Here is a 20180-nt window from a genome sequence, read left to right on the forward strand (position 1 = left end):
TCTTTTCAAGTAACACAAATGCACAAAAAAACCTCCACCAAAACTGCAACATATTTTCAACATAAGAACATAATGCTCTGTACAACATAAAACATAACATATTAATAACCTATGCCATCATATGGCATTTACTGGAATTTCAAAATGACAACACTGTCATTCAAATCTTCCAAAAACAGTTTTAACTAGTGAATATGAGGATGTATTAAATTATTAAATTTACTTATATATGTGGGAAACAAAATCTAAGGTGACTCCTCAATAATTTCACACCTCCTGGTCTCCTAGTGTTCATATGTTTGTGTAACGCTCCCTGCCCCCACCGTGTGTGCTTCTGGGACGGGCCTAGCTTCTAACCAATAGAATATGGCAAAGGTGATGGAAGACATAAATGTAAAGGCATGACATACACACATAATATATGTATATCTATATCTATACATGTACCTGTATCTACATCTTGCTAGGAAGAACTAGAGACATTTTCTTTGCTGGTTTGATGAAGTGAGCAGCCAGGCTGAGGAAGCCCATAGTAAGAAACAGTGGGCAGCATCTAGAAGCTGCCCTTGGTCCCTGGGACACATGGGTGGGCTCTAAGTCCTGAAGGTAGACTGCAGCCAATAGAGAGAATTAAGTCAGGGCCCTCAGTCATAGATCCACAGGAAATGAATCCTGCCAGTAACATGAATGATCTTGGGAGTGGATTTTCCAGAATGGAGCTCATGGAGAATCCAAACCAGCCAACACATTGCTTATAGCCTGTTGAGATCCTGAGCAACAGATACAACTAAACTGTTCCTTAACCCCTGATCCCTGAAAGCATTGAGATAATAAATGTATGTGGTTTTAAGTAACCAAGTTTGTGGTAATTTGTTATGCAGCAACAGAAAACTAATATAATATATAACATGGTAATGTGTTATATTATTCAATCAGAATATTTTATTTTACAGCATTTAAAGACTATGGACCAATTACAAATGTCTTTATTTTGGTCAATGGGAACAAAGTTACAGTTAGATAGGAGGAATAAGTTCTGGTATTCTATTGTACACCAAGGTGACTGTAGTTAACACTAACATATTGTATATTTCAAAATAGCTAAAAGAGAGGATTTTAAATGTTCTCACCACAAAGAAATGATAAATATTTGAGGTGATATATATGCTAATTAGCTTGATTTGATCATTCCACAATGTATCCATGTCTTGAAACATCGCATTGTACCCCATAAATATATACAATTATTATTTGCCAATTAAAAATAAAACTATAAAAATGAGTCTTTACAAATTCTTAAATTGAGTATCTGACTATAGTATTTAATATGCCTTGGTAGTAAATTTTCTTGGATGGTTTACCATTGTATAAAAAAATCGTATTATAATTCCAGCCTTAGATAAATGAAAAATCATAAATCATAATCGAAATCATAAATTGCTGCTTCCCTTAAGAAGACTTGGTCAAAACAATACTGCGTCATTGTTTTTTAATAGAGAGAATAAATATTCTCACCACAGAAAAAGTGTATAAAGCCAATATTATTTGTATAAAGATCACATCAACTGATCAAAAAAATGATGTCCTGTAAAATGAGTTAACCATCTTTTTTAAAACAAAATAATATTTATGGGAATACCACTATAGCAATAGGGTCAATTTCTAAAGTTCTCAATTAAAACCCAGTATTGTATATCACATATATCCTTAGAAAAATAAGTCTAGACTATCATCATTCCATTTTGAGCTAAGAAGAGCAGGGTTAGTGTAACAGCCAAAGGTATGAGTCTCTATCTAGAAAGGAATATTGGAGACTACAAGTTTTGAGTCAAGCAAACTCCAGAGCAAATGAATTGAATGACGCCTGTGAAGTCTACAGGTCCCAAGGCAAGAGTTGGAGTCCTGATCCAAGAACCTCTGCACTTTTCTCATTTTTCAGCCGGGAATGCATAAATGACCTTTGCTAGCTTCAGGGCTGCTTTTGCACATTTTGCTTCTCTGGCATTTAATGGAGACTTGTAAAGACTGAAGTTCCCAGTGGGCAGTGTCCCATTTTTCACAGTTCCAGTCAGCACAGGAAAGTAATAAAGGGATATACTCCAAGATGATTTTCTCTAGGATCAAGCCTGGTAGCACTTGGTGTTTCTACAAACTGGGACAAGAAAAGGATATGAGAGCAGGGATGCCTATTTTTGTATCTTTACATCCCTTAAAAGTCCTAAAATATTTAAGTATGATAATGATGATAGTTACTGAGTACTTACAGGGTACCTGCTTTAAGTAATTACAGTAAGTCCTCACTTAACACCATAGCTAAGTTCTTGGAAACTGCTATTCTAAGCAAAATGATTTATAATGAAACCAATGTTTTTTCCTCATCAACGTTATAAGGAAATGACATTGAAATGTTATTCAATGACCTGCAGTATACAGTTTCCAAGAACCTATCCAGAATATTAAGTCCCTTACTATACCCTATTTAATACTTATGGAATAGGTACTAAAACTATACTCATGGTATGGGTAAGGAACCTGAGGCTTAGTAATCGGTGAGTTGAAGTTGAATCACATCTATTTAAATCAAAACCCATATGCTTAAAAACTTTAAAAACTCACAATGTATGTGTTGCATGGTCAGTGAAGGGACAAAAGAAAAGATATAATCAGAATATTCCTATTCTCACGGACAAACCCAGAGTATTCATCCTGGTAATAACGTTACTTTAATCAACAGACATATGTACGGTATATTACAACTAGCAAAGTACTTTCCCATATGTATGTCACTTATTTATCACAAGAATCCTATTTAAGTCAGGTTGGTAGTACCTATAGCAACGCAGTTAAGAACATCTTTGTTCTGAGGTTTAGGCTTAAATACTATCCCTGAAATTCCTTAGCCCCACAACCTTGGACAAATTAACCTTTCAGTTCCGAAATCTGTGAAACGTGGTAAGAATACCTATTTCTCAGGGTAGCTGTGAGGATTATTGGCATGAGCCCACCTGTGTGCGACTAGCATACGCAATAAATATTTGTGGTCTTGTTTTACGTATATGATGAATCCTGACTCCCAGGAGTGACAACGGCGGGCACCGACCATAAGGTAAGGAGTAGGGCCCAGTTTTCTGACTCTAGGAACCTTTCTTTGCCCCATAGATACCCCCCCCAAAGGTGGAGAATGTGGGTTTTTCAATACACAAGTTCTGCCAGCCCACCGGGGTTCAGCTGAAGGCCCATGTTCCAAATCTCCCACCTCAAGGTGATACAAAGGGTTCAGATAAACTGCTTCAAGCTTTTGTCTGAATTGGTCAGCCCAAACCCAGCCCCAACCCCTCTTCGCGCCCCTCCCCCACCCCCACCTGCGTCACAAGCCCCTGAGAACGTTCACTGGCCCCCGGTTCTGGCCGGAACCCGGCCTCTAGCACAAGGAGGACGATCTCGACCCCAATTGGCTGTCACCATGGGCAACCAAGGACGCGGTGGGCACGCGGGGGCCCAGCGGGTATTTAAAGGCGGCCGCTGCCAGGGGCCACCTCAGTCCGGCCAGGACGGCGACGCGCCCAGGTTGAAAGGGAGCAGCCAGGTAACGCGCAACCCCTGCCTCCCCGTCCCCAGCCCGTGCCTCTGCCGAGGCGGGTGTGTGTGGGACCCGGGAGCAGGTCTCACTGCGTGTCGCCCACCAACACCCTCCTCCCCCACCATCCTTACCCAGCCCCAGTCCCACCCAACCCACCTGGGCGAGACAACCCGGGGGGCGAAGGACAAGAGATTGTGACAGACCAGCGCGCGAGCAGGGAAGAGAGAGGCCTCCTGGAGAGGAAGGCTTGCTCCCAGGGACAGACAAGTGGCGCTTCGGGAGAGAGGCTCTAAAGACCGTCCGATCTGGCCAAACTTCCATTTAGACCTCTCGGAACTCCCTGAACCATGACCCAGACCCTCAACACAAGGGAGGACCCTCTTAACCTGGCCGGCGGCTGGGCACCCTCAGCCCCCTTACGCACATGGTCGTCCTGCCAGCGAAGGCGCAGGAGTGCCCCAATTTACAAGCGACGACACCGCTATGGCCCCAAGGCAGAGTATGAGCCCCCAAGGAAACAGCCAAGGCAGCAATACGGCCCGGGTTCTTGGTTCCAACCACCACCCCGGCGGCCCAACTGGGCCGTGTGTTCTAACTGGGGAAGCTGGGGAGGGCCTTGGCACCCACCTCCGGGCGGATTCTGGAAGCCCCCCGTCCCGATGCAAGTGATCCGGGTGTACGGCCTGCACCCGTTCTGCCTCTGCTGCTGCCCCTGCTGGCGGGGGCCCTGGAACCCCGGCTGGGCGAGGCCTCCAAGCAGGAAGAAGCGCTGGGGCCGCAGGGGCCGCCGCCACCCTCGCCGCTCCTCCCCGAGGAGCCCCCCTGTGGATCTGAGCACGCTGCTGCGGCCGGTCAACCTGTACGGGTGGCGGGCGCCCGGCATGCGAGCGCCCCAAAACACCACGCAGTTCATCATGAACCAGATCTACGAGGACATGCGGCAGCAAGAGGAGCTGGAGCGCCAGCAGGAGGCGCTGCGGGTGGAGCAGGCCGAGGCCGGCGGCCAGGCCTCCCCGAACGGCTCCTCGGGAAACGACGCGCCCCCCAGCGGCGCCGAGGATGACCCGGAGCTGCCGGAGGCTCTGTATGGCTTCGTGCAGAATCCAGCTCTAGCATTCAGTCCTGTCCCAGAGGAGGAAAATCAGTCTCCCGCCGCGCAGCTGGTGGAGGAAGAGGAAGAGGAGAAAAATGATGACGAGGAGGAGTGTGATGAAGATGTGTGTGATGGAGAGGAGGAGGAGAGTGAGGAGGAAGAGGCAGAAGAAGAGGAGGAGGAGGAAGAGGAGGAGGAAGAAGAGGAGGAAGAGGAGGAGGAGGAGATGGAAGAGGCTGACTACTTGGAGGAGGGGGAGGAGGGGGAGGAGGAGGAAGAGGACGAAGAGGAAGAGCTAGAAGAGGAAGAGGAGGAGCTGGAGGAGGATGAGCAGAGAGGGGAAGAAAATCACTTGCCATTGGAAATGCCTTTATCAATTCTAGTAGGGGCCGAAGAAGAGAGAGAGAACTATATAAATTGTACTTACTTAAGCTCTGAACAGATAATTCCCGAAGTGCCACAGGAAGCTCTACTCATGGTACAGGACATTAACTGTTAAACATCAGGAAAGGGATTGAGGAATGGGATGGAACTGATTTGAGGCTAAAATGGATTAGCAACTTATTAAAAACTGATTAAAAAGTGAGTTCCATTAAATAAACATATCTATGTAAACCCCTTCTTTGGCCATTATAAAATACTTAAACGTTGGTGTGTTTGTGTATGACTGTGGGTGGGGGTTGGGGAAACTTTCAAATATAATTTAATTGGAAATAATTAAAGACCAACTATTTTATTACTACAGTTTGAATATTTTCATTTGGTGTTCTCCCCTCTAGACAATTGAGTTTGTTCTGTTTTGTTTTGTTTTAACTCTGGCAATGCTGAAAAAGTGTCTCTTTTTGTAACAAATTTATGTACCTTTAGATATTTTGACTGCTAGATGCTTAAGAAGCATATGCCATGACGATTGAATGTATGCCAGTGCTCTTAACATAATCGAAGCCATTTTAAAACCCATTATTTTTCTAAAATATTTTTCCTTATAGATTTTTCACCTTCAGAGTTCATTTTTGAGGGTTGTATTTTGGTAACCCCATTTGCAGTCTTTTGTGGCATCGCTCATTTATATTCCTTGTTCCACAGTGCTATGGATCTTCCTCAGAAGAACATGAAGTTGCTTCTGTGGAACTGGTTCTCTGCCATGGCCTCAACAATCCATAATCCATGCATGGAGAGGATTCCCCATGGTCAGAAGTCAACTTGCACATCTAGTTAAAATCCAAGGTAACTGCAAACAATGGAACATAGCTTAGGTTTTGACGCCTTGTTCCTTGATATAGTCCTTGTCATAAGTTCAGAGAAACCATAAAAATTGTTTTTGCAGAATGGATTTTTTTTTAAAAAAAAAGATTATTGGCCTTTTGTGGGTGGAATATCTTCTTTCCCAGTTTGTCCTCCTTATAAAGGAGGGTAAAAGATGTGTAAGTGTGAACTAGTGTCTCTGATAATATCTAAACAATTGCCTTTGGAGAATACATCATTTAAAATTGCTTTTGTTCAAACATTTTTAGAAAGTAATAATACATTTCTTCCTGGGCCCTTAATAAAAGGTTCCATCCATAGCATATTTCCAGAATATCCCTAGATGAAGAAGTTGAACCTGCCTTCTCAAAAATTATATCTTTTGCCTTTGAATCACAACTTGGTACTTATTTGTTGAGGAGAAGACTATATGACGATATCTTATCTGTATATGGATTTTTACTCATATATCTCACTCCAGTGTATTTCAGCTTTCAAGATGATAAGTTTAAGCTGTTAAATTAAAAAAATAAGTAATTAAAGTATTAAATAAAAGTACCTTGTCTCTCATTTCTCATTATTTGAACATCAGAGATCTATGCAGCAATGAAGTCAGTGGCCAAAAGGATAAACATAAAAAGTGGGGGAAAAACTAGCACAGACATTGTAGGAATTTTAAAATAACACCAAACATTCCAAACTGCAGCAGAGAATAACCAAACATTTAATTTTACTCTTAATAAATCAATACTTCCCTACAAGATGCAATTTCTGAATGACCTGTAAAAGTCATTTAAAATTGGCCATCCATATGAGTTTCTATTACTGTTCTAATGTGTGTATATAGAGATAATCAAAAATCCTGCTCCTGATATTGGTCAATCAATCCTTACAAGTCATGGCCTTTAAATACTAAAATCACTCAAAATAATCACTAACCCAAACTTAAGTAGTTTCTCAGTAAAGAAACCATTTCATTTATGATTGAATTTCTTCACAATCTCACCTAGACAATTCACAATTTCTTCCTTTAAAAGATTCTACTTTTAAACTTAGAGATTCAACACATATTTATTGCCTCTATATGTACAAAGCATTATTCATTTTCATTATTCATTCATTTCATTATTAATCATTCATTATTCATTCATTATTTTATTACTCATTATTCATTCATTGTAAGGGATATAAACATGAACAATGCCTCAGGAGCTGACACTCTAGTTCCTGTACCATTATGCAGTATATTTACTGAACTACCTGGGACCAAGCACTGTGAATAGTGATAAGGCTACAATGGTGACAACATCCCTACTCTCATGTTTACAGTTCATTAGAAAAGCCTGACAAGTGAAGAGTTAGACAAATTGGTCACCATAAGTATTCTGAAGGAAATGTACCACTATAAAAACATATCACAAGGGAACTCAAGAGTGAAGTTGGGATGTTTGCTGTGAGCAGAGGGACCCCTGAATCTAAAGGCCAAGAGCTGAGAGGAACTTGGTGCCATTGAGAACTGAGGACATAAAGACCAAAGTGTCTGAAAGGAGCAGCCAATGACAAGTGAGAGAGGTAGGCAGAAGCCATGTTATCCATTCATTCCTGTGCCTACATATCTTCTGAAATAGACACCAGCAAAAATAAAGGAAAAAACTATTATTCATCACTGATTTTCTATCTGAGCTTATTTTTTTATTAGCTAAATAATGTTATGGTCCCTTTACTAATCCCAAAGGCAAATGTAAAATGATTAAGCCATGTTGAGGTTTGGAGGGATTGGTCATCCCAGTACACCTATCGACAGAATTTTCCCAGACCTCCCCAACCACTGTCACATGAGGAAGGGGGAATACTAGGGTTTCTTGCTCAGCATGATTGGAGCACCATAATTCTTAACTCCCTTGGAGAACTTCTTGCACAGTTTATTCAGTACAACTTGATGGTTCAGGAGACTAAAGTATTAGTATGGCTCAGAATAAACACAGTCTTTAGCTTTAGAAGAAAGTGTGCACTTGAAGAAAAAATACAATTTTCCAAAATAAGTATATTATTATTATTAAAGTAAATTCAAAACTTTATAGGGTGAACACAGTGATAATGATGTGCCACCAAGGCTTTTCTTTCAAGAATGGAGCTATTATTTTGTCAATTGTCAGAAAAATAACATTATAAATCATCATAGACTTGTTTAGAAGGCCCAGACTTGATAACCATCTTTGCTGTCTATTCTGAAGTGTTATTACACGTAGAGATGATGGTATTTTCCTCTCCTAGTGACTGACAGCAATTCTTGAATTATCTTCATTACTTTGTCTTCCCAGTAACTCAGAGGGATTCTTTTCTATGAAAATATTAGTCCTCTAAAGGTGGTAAATACACTTGACATTTAGAGATCAACCCTGAGCTCTGAGTATGGTTTCATAAAACTTTGGTACATCTGTATATGAAAAAGACAATATTTCCAACATATTTAGTTACATTAACATAAATGCAAGAGGTGAAATAATCTCTTGCCAGCTACCCCAAACCTATAGATCTGGGAAGTAAATGATATAAATACTAACATCATCCCATAGGTGATCTTGGGGTGAGGGAGTGGATAAGACAAGAAAACTGCTTCTTTACATTTATTTTATTTTAGCAGCATAAGTAATATATAGGCAGTTATGTTGTTTGTATTCAGACAAGTTCACACATTAATTAAACAATTGAAAGTTACTCTTAATGCTTCCAAATCACTTTGGCTTAGATTATCTTGAGTGATTAAAGCAAAATCAGAATGTGGTTGTGTCTTAGCTGTTTCAATACTAGTATTTTTTGTTTTGGGATCTATTCAGTTTTGGCTAATTAGTGGAACAGCCCAATGTCAATGTCAGCTGATGGAAAAGAAGAAAAAGATATAGATATGGGATGGGAAGACCTGGATGTGTGTTGCCCTGCTGCCTTGGTGACCTGTGGTGGTAGCCACTTGCCTTGGGTTTCTGTTTCCTAAAGGCAGTAATCATACTCCATTAGCACATAGGCTTATTGTGAAGACCAAATATCCACTATTAAAGAAGAATTGTATCACAGACTATACATCATTTTTGATGATTATAAATGCAGCTTTAATGACTGCATTTTATAAAGTTAGAATCTCACTTAAATTTTAAACATTAGATCAGTCTAGATTTATTAGCATGGCCAGGAAATCTTATCTCATTGCACTTATGTGGATTGAGGTATCCAGATATTTCAGTTGTTACCACTGAACTAAGCATAAAACAACTTGTCCTTGAAATTTAGTTTGGGCTTCCGGTAAAACAGTGTGCAAATGTGCACTGTGCACATTGTCTAGTGCCTTCATATTGAAAGTGTGGCCTATGAACCAGCAGCGTTGACACGACCTGAGAGCTTGTTTGAAATGCTGAAGCTGAGGCTTCCCTCAGACCTATTGAATTGGAATATGCTTTCTAACAAGGTCTCTAAGTGATATACACGCATGTTACAGACCTAGAAGCTCTGTAGTTTAGGGGTTGGATCCATTGCAGAGGTCTCATGGGAATTTAATGATTAAGATTATGGTTCATGTATTGAAAACTTTTATCATTTATTACTTGTGTGATCTTAGGCATGTTACTGAAATTTTGGCTTTTCATTTTCCTCGTCTATAATATCAACCTCATGAACTAAAGATTATGAAGATTAAGTGGGCAGATAGCTACCCAACACTCTGAATAGTGGCATTCAATACCTCCTAGCTATAATAATAAGTATTTAATAAATATACAAATGAGGTCATAGACATATTATCTGGCGTCTAAAAGTTACTTGTTAGTGAGGAGAGCAATTATAAATGTCAAATCTCCCAAAATAATGAACAAAATGATTCATTAACTCTTTCCTGATTTCCCCAGGATAACCACAGTTGCATTACTTTGAGCTGCACATACCGTTGTGCAAACTATGAGAACTAGTTAAATCTCTTGAGCTAAACTCATTCCCAAGATAAGATTTTTTTGTCCCTTATCTCTCCCTCTGCTCTTGCCCAGGTCAATGAAGTTTCCTTTCTTCCTGTGACTGACGTGAACACCCTAATGGCTGGTGCTAAGAATTACCCATTCATTCCCATATAAGCAATGGATATTTGAATGTATCTTTTCAAAATCAAAATATATGCAACTGTAATAATTTAAGAAACCATTTTTGTTAGTAGTTGTTTGATATTTTATATAAATGATATGATAACAATCTAACACATTGAATGATGTATGTATGTATATCAATATACACACATGGTGGGAAAAATAACCTGAGTGGGATAAATTGGTCTAAATGTTGTGTTGCTTCTCATCTGTAATTAAAGTAAATTCAATATTATACTTTAGAAAAATATTCATAAGAATTTATAGGCAATTTTACAGTTATGTAAGATAACTGGATATCATTTATAATATTAATATTACCACTTTATTGATGGTTCTGGTTTTTGCTATACTTAAAGCCAAGCTCATTATAGATAAAAATATGGATATATGAAAATGCCAAACAATATTTAATACCTTTCATAAGACACCTTTGTAAAAATACTTGCTCAGAACATAAACCTTAGATTTCAAAAAAAAATTTGAGCATACACAAGATTGTTAACATACGTTATCACATTTAAACATATAACTACCCTGTGAGCTAATCTGTATTTTCCTTTTACAGATGAATGACCTCAAATTCAAAGAATTGTTTCAGAATCCAAGTCCTCTAATGTTAGTTCAAAGTTATAGATACACTCTGTTTCTTGAACACAGTTTTTTTTATTTAAGACAATCTACCCAGAAACAAAATTTCCTTTAATAAATTTGACCCGAGTTCCAAGGAAGGTAGGAAGACTATAGTCTCTTCAATGTGAGATCAATAATAGAGGCACCTGAGGAAAACTTACTGATATCCCTGTCTCAATGATAATTTTTATGCTGGCTCATACAAAGTCAAAGGTGTGAAATGCAAGACTGATTCACCCTTGCCAGGCCACTGAGCTGGGATCAATTGTCTTAGAGTAGGAATACTTTTCATGTGGTCAAGAGGAGTTAAAAGTGATTTATTTGGAGAGACCAAGACACTGAAGGACATCTTAGAATACACTGCCATACCTATATATTGCTGCATAGTAGTATGTTGTAGCCGTTCTACTACTAGGGCGGGGTGGGAGGTAGGGAGACAGTCTGTAACACACATGTATTCCTGGAACAAACTATATTTAAATACCTCTCTGGAAATGTCTCAAATCAAGCATACTTTCACTTCAAAATGTATTCAGTAATGATGGGTATAACAAGTGCAGAATTTAGCTTTTAGATGTCAACCATTTAGAAAATCTGCTTACATATAAATACATACATAAATACAGGCACATGACACAGTTCCTCTAACAGAAAAATCCTATATTCAGAAGGATTCCCAAGAGGAGGGACTGACAATCACCACCCCCTCCCCTTGAGTAATGGGCAGCTATAGGATGTTACATAATAGAACTACAATGTTCTATGTAACTATGGACACTAGCTCCTAATGCCTTGTAACTTAAAGCCCTCGCGAATGTCAGCAGCTTGTCAGGGTTGTTTCTCCACTGCAGATACTCCAGGGGTTCTACCTTACAATGACAAACTGATTTCCAACATGTAGACCATGCATGGATTTCTAACTCTGGTTTCCATCTACTAGAGTAGCTATAGTTATCACTGTTATTGTAAGTTTTAAAAATATAAACGGTTTCAATCAAAGGCTTATAGACTTTGTGTATTGAAGTCATCAGCTCAAATCTCTTCATACCCCCTTCATTTTATACAAACAGTATTTGAACGCTTCCTATGTGAAGATCACATGTAAAACTATTATTTACATCTTAGAATCCATGGTGCTATTTCCAACAACAAATAGTTCCAGTTTTAAGGATTTTTAAAAATTGACCTGTGACCACCAGCTGGACCTAAAGTTTGCACTAAAGGAAAAATTAAAAACAAAAAAACATAATATATCCCAAACACAGAAAGGACTTGGATGTATTTGGACATTCTTTTGGTGAAGCACCTCTAATTCTTTACACAATCGCTCATGTTACATAGCTTACATACCATCCTGGTAGGCTGCTTCATTCTAAATCTTTTTTTTTTTTTAGACGTTTCTTGTAAAATGGATTATTCTCAATTTAAGACATCAATCACAGACTACAAGCTCACTAGTGTACTTTTCTCATGATCTGGACACTGTATTTTTTTCTTTCTTTTTCTTTTTTTCATTTCAGCATATTATGGGGGTACAAATGTTAAGGTTACATATATTGCCCATGCCCCCCCCCTTGAGTCAGAGCTTCAAGCGTGACCATCTCCCAAATGTTGTACATCTCACTCGCTGTGTTTTCATATACCCATCCCCTCCTCCCCCCTCCCACCTTCCCAACACCCGATAAATGTTATTCCACTATATGTCCACTTAGGACACTGTGTTTTTATTCATCTTTATATCACTGCATCACACTATTAAGCTTGTGCTACCTAAATTCAATAGTGTGATTTTTAATAAATAAAATGTAAAGCCAAGAGTTGTAATAAAAATTTAATGGTAACTGCCATGTTATTTTGCTTTTTTATTTCTTTCAAATTCTATTGGTGGTATTTTGTAATCCCAGTAAAGTTACTTTGAGTAAACTTTTAACATCTAAGAATAGAAATCTATATTTCTCTTTAAAAGTTTGGAATTGACATTAGCTAATATTTTTAGCTGTTAAGTAAGCTATTATTATTGGCATCATCTGATATTTTCATATGGCATTTGATATTTTTAAGATTGATAGTTCTGTTATCATGCATTATTGAGCATTATCGCTTATGAATATATTAAGATTTTTAGCATGTCATTTGTAGTCCTAGCAATTTAAGACTCTTAACCGGTGTTAATTTGCCATTTCTCACAACAGTCACTATTTGACTAGACATTTTTGTTTTATATCACATTTATCAAATTTAATGCCAAAAGATGAATTTCAGTGCTGCCATATATAATTGCAGGTTTTTATTTTTACTAATTTTCATTAATTATAGAATTTCCTTGAACTGGAGATTATAATATAGAATGGCAAACTGAGGTCAAGATTCAGTGGCTATGTTTTCTTCCCCCTCCCCAGTGGATTTTCCAAAGTAAATGTTCACCTTTTTAAAAAACCAAAAGGAAGGGGGGGCGGAGCAAGATGGCGGACGAATAACACCGCCAGACAGAGGGTCTCTACAGAAAAGACCGATTCTAGCAGAAACTAGAGGAAAGAAGCAAGAAGACGAGCATACAGCGGACAAGGGCCGGAAGGAGGGGTACCTGAGACCCCGGGAGACTCCACGGGAGGAGGCTGCGGAGGAGAACTGGAGGCTGAGACCACCGGAGCAGCCCGGAGACCAGCGGCAAGGGTAGGTGGAATTGCTGTTTCCCCTCCCCTGCATTCGGGACTGCTGGCGGGCTCCCCAGTGGGTGGAGAGACCTGCGGACATCAGCCCAGAGACTGCCGCCGCTTGCCAACGGTGAGCCTGTAGCAGACGTGGCACCAGGTTCCCAACTTCCTCCGGGCACCTCCGTGTGCACGGACCCGAGCCGCGCGGCAGGCGCCATATTGCCTCCTCCTCCCCTCTGCCGACCCTACCCGCGGCTGCCCAGAGAGACAATACAGCCACCAGCCCGAGGCACCTCCAGGGAACGGGACCTTCCCGTTTGGGACCCCGCCCGCCCTCCCAGGTGCTGCTGGCACCGTGTTCCCAGGAAAACGGTGCCGACTCAGAGGCTGAGAGACATAGATCCAGCTTGGGCTCCCTGTGGGTGAATTAGGACCGGAAATCCTCTCCCTGGTGGGAATACAGTTTGAACTCTGGGACCCAGAGGTCGGACCTGCAGACCAGATCCCCTGCACCGAGGGCTAGCATTGCCCCGGGCACAGAAGGATTATACGCAAACAGCCTACTGAGGGCTGTGTGCCTCCAGGGGCGGATCGGCGTCCTAGAGGGCAACCCTCCTCCCAGGAGGAGGCCGTGCGCCCAACCCAGGTGGCGTTCCTGTGCAGGGAACCTCCCCGCCGGCACCACAGTCCGGGGAGGCCTGGTGGCTTGTGGTCTGGCCTGCTGGCAGAGGCCCAGGAGTAGCTGAAGAGTTGGGGAGGGTGGAAAGAAGCGAGGCCTGCTGCAGACTGCGGGTCTCAGACAGCCCCACCCCCACCTCCAGACTTTCTGGCTGAGCGGGACCATTCCAGCCCTGCCCTGACAGCTTTCCCTGTAAGCTGAGAACAGAACTTTGACCCCTGCTAACGGCCTGAGGGCAGGCTTACCCAACCCAGCTCCGCCCAGAACGAGAGCTGATAACAGGACTCAAAATCAACACCATAGCCTGTTCCTCCAAGCAAACGCCACCTACTGACAGGGGCGGCATCTTGCACAGCCTTGCCACGGCATCCACTGACTCAATATACAGGGAGTGGTCCAATTTCACCCACAGGCACCACCTAACGCCTCAGAAACTAAACAAGGTGTGTGAATACCCAAACAATAACCTAAGGAAAGAAACAACAACTGATCGACATGGGAAGAAGTCAGCGAAAGAACTCAGGAAATATGAAGAACCAAACGGAAAACACACCCCCAAGGAGGAGCACCAGCCCCCTAGAAACGGACACCGACCAAAATCAGGCAATCAATATGACAGAAAAGGAATTTCGTATGTGGATCATAAGAACACTCACCCAGCTGCAACAACAACTCAATAACCAACACCAAGAAAACACAAAAAACCTCCAAGAAATGGAACAAAGGTTCAACAAAGAGATTGACACAGTGAAGAAAACTTTAACCGAAGTCCTGGAGATGAAGAATCAACTCAGAGAACTACAAAATACTGTGGAAAGTCTCAAGAACAGGGTAGATCAAGCAGAAGAAAGAATCTCAGAGCTTGAAGATAACACCTTCCAATTAAATAAATCAGTCACAGAAATACAGCAGAGAAACAAGAGAAAAGACCAAAGCCTACAAGAGCTGTGGGATTATGTGAAAAAACCTAACGTGAGGGTCATAGGTTTAGCCGAAGGGGAGGAAGACAACACTCAAGGGCTGGACAAGGTTTTTGAAGATATAATAGAGGAAAATTTCCCAGGCCTTGCTCAAAATCTCGATATACAAGTTCAAGAAGCCCAGAGGACCCCTGGGAGATTCAATGCAAACAGGAAGACGTCACGTCATGCAGTCATCAGACTGACCAAAGTATCAACTAAAGAGGCCCTTCTAAGAGCTGTAAGACAAAAGAAGCAAGTGACATACAAGGGAAAGCCAATTCGAATAACATCAGACTTCTCTAATGAGACTTTACAAGCAAGGAGAGACTGGGGCCCCATTCTCACTCTTTTGAAACAAAACAATGCCCAGCCTAGAATATTATTCCCTGCAAAACTAAGCTTCATATATGAAGGAGAAATAAAAACATTCTCAGACAAGCAAAGGCTCAGAGAATTCACCAAGACAAGACCAGCCCTACAAGAAGTACTTAAAACAGCGTTACGCACGGAACATCATAATAATAATCCACGGATATAAAAACAACCAAAACCCAAAGATATTAAAGGCCAGATATTACAATGGCTCAAGACAGAAATCATAGCAACAACATCCAACCCAACAGAATGATCAGTAATCTACCTTACCTATCAGTTCTCTCAATAAATGTGAATGGCTTAAACTCTCCACTCAAGAGACATAGGCTGGCTGAATGGATAAGAAAATACAGGCCAAGTATATGCTGTCTTCAGGAAACACATTTAACCTGCAAGGATGCACATAGACTAAAAATAAAAGGGTGGAGATCAATATTCCAAGCAAATAGAAACCAAAAGAAGGCTGGTGTGGCAGTTCTAATTTCAGACGATTTAGTTTTTAAACCAACAAAAGTAGTAAAAGACAAAGAGGGTCATTATATAATGGTGAAGGGCACAGTCCAACAAGAGGAGATAACAATTTTAAATATATATGCACCCAACTTAGGTGCACCCAGATTCATAAAGCAAACCTTACTGGAGCTAAGCAAATGGATTAATAGCAACTCCATAATCGCCGGAGATTTCAACACCCCACTGACGGCACGAGACAGATCCTCCAAACAGAAAATTAATAAAGAAATAATGGACTTAAACAAAACTCTAGAACAATTGGGTCTGACAGACATCTACAGAACATTCTACCCAAAATCCACTGAATATACGTTCTTCTCATCAGCTCACCGGACATTCTCTAAGATTGACCATATCCTAGGACACAAAGAAAATCTCAAGAAATTTAAAAAAATAGAAATCATACCATGTACTTTCTCAGATCACAGTGGAATAAAACTAGAAATCAACCCTAACAGAAACTCACATTTCTACACAAAAACGTGGAAATTAAACAACCTCCTACTAAATGATTACTTCGTAAATGAAGAAATCAAGACGGAAATAAAAAAGTTCTATGAAGAAAACGACAATGGAGAGACAAGTTATCAACTCCTCTGGGACACAGCTAAAGCAGTTCTGAGAGGAAAGTTTATCTCCATAAATGCCTATAACCAAAAGGCAAGAAGATCACAAATAGACAATCTAATGAAACGACTCAAAGAGCTGGAAAAAGAAGAACAGACCAACCCCAAACCCAGCAGAAGAAGTGAAATCAACAAGATCAAATCAGAACTAAACGAAATTGAAAACAGGAAAGCTATTCAGGAGATTAATAAAACAAAAAGTTGGTTCTTTGAAAAAATAAACAAAATTGACACGCCATTGGCTAAGCTAACGAAAAGCAGAAAAGAGAAATCTCTAATAAGCTCCATCAGGAATGAAAAAGGAGATATCACAACTGATCCCAAAGAGATACAAGATACAATTTATGAATACTACAAAAATCTTTATGCACACAAACTGGAAAATGTGGAGGAAATGGACAAATTTCTAGAAACACACAGCCTCCCTAGGCTCAACCAGGAAGAAATAGATTCCCTGAACAGACCAATCTCAACAGCTGAAATAGAAACAGCAATTAAAAATCTCCCTAAAAAGAAAAGTCCCGGTCCAGATGGCTTCACACCTGAATTTTACCATACTTACAAAGAAGAACTAGTACCTATCTTGCAGAAACTATTCCACAACATCGAGAAGAACGGAAACCTCCCCGACACCTTTTATGAAGCGAATATTACTCTGATACCAAAACCAGGAAAGGATGCAACAAAAAAAGAAAACTACAGACCAATATCCCTAATGAATATAGATGCAAAAATTTTCAACAAAATCTTAGCTAACCGAATCCAGACACTTATCAAAAAAATAATCCACCACGACCAAGTGGGCTTCATCCCAGGGATGCAGGGATGGTTCAACATACGTAAATCTATAAATGCAATTCACCACATCAACAGAAGCAAAAACAAAGACCACATGATTCTTTCAATAGATGCAGAAAAAGCTTTTGACAAAATTCAACACCCTTTCATGATACGAACACTTAAGAAAATAGGCATAGAAGGGACATACCTAAAAATGATACAAGCCATATATGACAGACCCGTAGCCAACATCATACTGAATGGGGAAAGACTGAAATCATTCCCACTTAGAACTGGAACCAGACAAGGCTGCCCACTATCTCCACTTCTATTCAACATAGTGCTGGAAGTCTTGGCTACAGCAATCAGACAGGAAAATGGAATCAAAGGTATCCAAATAGGGGCAGAAGAGATCAAACTTTCACTGTTTGCTGATGATATGATATTGTATCTAGAAAACCCCAAGGATTCAACCAAGAAACTCCTGGAACTGATCAATGAATTTAGTAAAGTCTCAGGATACAAAATTAATACACAGAAATCAGAGGCATTCATATACGCCAACAACAATCTAATTGAGAACCAAATCAAAGACTCAATTCCCTTCACAATAGCAACAAAGAAATTAAAGTACCTAGGAATATATTTAACCAAAGAGGTAAAAGACCTCTACAGGGAGAACTATGAAACACTGAGGAAGGAAATAGCAGAGGATGTAAACAGATGGAAATCCATACCATGCTCGTGGATCGGCAGACTCAATATCGTCAAAATGTCTATACTACCCAAACTGATCTACAGATTCAATGCAATACCTATTAAAATCCCATCAGCATTCTTCACAGATATAGAAAAAATAATTTTACGCTTCGTATGGAACCAAAGAAGACCCCGAATATCAAGAGCAATTCTAGGCAACAAAAACAAAATGGGAGGCATTAATATGCCAGATATTAAACTATACTACAAAGCTGTAGTAATTAAAACAATATGGTATTGGCACAAAAACAGGAATATTGACCAGTGGAACAGATGTGAGAATCCTGATATAAAACCATCCTCATATAGCCGTCTCATCTTTGACAAAGCAGACAAAAACATACGCTGGGGAAAAGAATCCCTCTTCAATAAATGGTGCTGGGAAAACTGGATAGCCACCTGTAGAAGGCTAAAACAGGACCCACACCTTTCACCTCTCACAAAAACCAACTCACGCTGGATAACAGACTTAAACCTAAGATATGAAACTATTAGAACTCTAGAGGAAAAAGTTGGAAACACTCTCCTAGACATTGGCCTGGGCAAAGAGTTTATGAAGAAGTCCCCAAAGGCAATCACAGCAGCAACAAAAATAAATAAATGGGACATGATCAAACTACAAAGCTTCTGCACAGCCAAAGAAATAGTCATGAAAGTAAACAGACAACCTACAGAATGGGAGAAAATTTTTGCATCCTATGCATCCGATAAGGGACTGATAACTAGAATATACTTAGAACTCACGAAAATTAGGAAGAAAAAATCAAATAACCCCATTAAAAAGTGGGCAAAGGACTTGAACAGAAATTTTTCTAAAGAAGACAGAAGAATGGCCAACAAACATATGAAGAAATGCTCAACATCTCTAATCATCAGGGAAATGCAAATCAAAACCACAATGAGATATCACTTAACCCCAGTGAGAATGGCCTTTATCAAAAAATCTCCAAACAATAAATGCTGGCGTGGTTGCGGAGAGAGAGGAACACTCCTACACTGCTGGTGGGACTGCAAACTAGTTCAACCTCTGTGGAAAGCAATATGGAGATACCTTAAAGCGATACAAGTGAATCTACCATTTGATCCAGCAATCCCATTGCTGGGCATCTACCCAAATGATCCAGTGACACTCTACAAAAAAGACACCTGCACTCGAATGTTTATAGCAGCACAATTCATAATTGCAAGGCTGTGGAAACAGCCCAAGTGCCCATCAATCAAAGAATGGATTAATAAAATGTGGTATATGTACACCATGGAGTACTATTCAGCTCTAAGAAACAATGGTGATATAGCACACCTTATATTTTCCTGGTTAGAGCTGGAACCCATACTACTAAGTGAAGTATCCCAAGAATGGAAAAACAAGCACCAGATATATTCTCCAGCAAACTGGTATTAACTGAGTAGCACCTAAGTGGACACATAGGTGCTACAGTAATAGGGTATTGGGCAGGTGGGAGGGGGGAGGGGTCGGGTATATACATACATAGTGAGTGAGATGTGCACCATCTGGGGGATGGTCATGATGGAGACTCAGACTTTTGGGGGGAGGGGGGGAAATGGGCATTTATTGAAACCTTAAAATCTGTACCCCCATAATATGCCAAAATAAAAAAAAAATAATTAAAAAAAAATATGCAAATAAAAAAAAATATGCAAAAAAAAAAAGAAAAAAACCAAAAGGAATAAAGTTTTTCTTTTTTTGAAAAAAGTTTTCTGAATTCTACACTGTTTCCTGAACAAATATTTAAATGCATGAAAGTTTATGAAACTAGCTTTCCTTTCTCTTCTTTATTCTTTTGTTTGCCTTCCTACAGCAGAATTTTTGCTCTGTAACTACCAATATGTTGGTGCCCCCTAGTGGTAAAGGTAAAGCATTTAACTGTGACTAATGATCACTGTGTTCCTGTTGCATTTACAGATGCATTTTTTGGAAGACATAATACACTAATACATATAAAAAGGGTGTTACAATGGTGTTGGCATAAGCAGCATATTAAGATATTTAAACTATTTAAATGTATTTTCATGCGGCTCAGTGTTTAATAATTAGTATCTTTTTGATCTACAAGACTAAACTATAAACTATAGAGGTGTGTAAAGGAAAGAGAGAAAACATAGGCTGAGTTCTTGGATTTTTGTGGATTATTATTT

At 40.0% G+C, this 20180-nt stretch overlaps 1 protein-coding gene and 1 non-coding gene across 2 annotated transcripts; both read left to right on the forward strand.

The window, feature by feature from the left end:
* The first annotated feature begins 3534 nt into the window (after positions 1-3534).
* LOC105865378 (uncharacterized) lies at positions 3535-10082 on the forward strand. Its single transcript, XR_012921417.1, has 3 exons — positions 3535-3586; positions 5760-5900; positions 9950-10082. It is a non-coding gene; the product is annotated as an uncharacterized LOC105865378 (transcript).
* On the forward strand, positions 3928-5353 carry CCER1 (coiled-coil glutamate rich protein 1). The gene has a single exon (XM_076006794.1). The coding sequence runs from the start codon at positions 3928-3930 to the stop codon at positions 5170-5172; it is 1245 nt and encodes a 414-aa protein (XP_075862909.1). The 3' UTR covers positions 5173-5353.
* Positions 10083-20180: the final 10098 nt, after the last annotated feature.

The sequence above is a fragment of the Microcebus murinus genome, chromosome 10 (assembly GCF_040939455.1).
Source record: "Microcebus murinus isolate Inina chromosome 10, M.murinus_Inina_mat1.0, whole genome shotgun sequence".
Classification (NCBI taxonomy): domain Eukaryota; kingdom Metazoa; phylum Chordata; class Mammalia; order Primates; family Cheirogaleidae; genus Microcebus; species Microcebus murinus.

Excerpts from the sequence above, each read along its gene's own strand:
- CCER1 (XM_076006794.1), top strand. The coding sequence starts at position 3,928 with ATGACCCAGACCCTCAACACAAGGGAGGACCCTCTTAACCTGGCCGGC.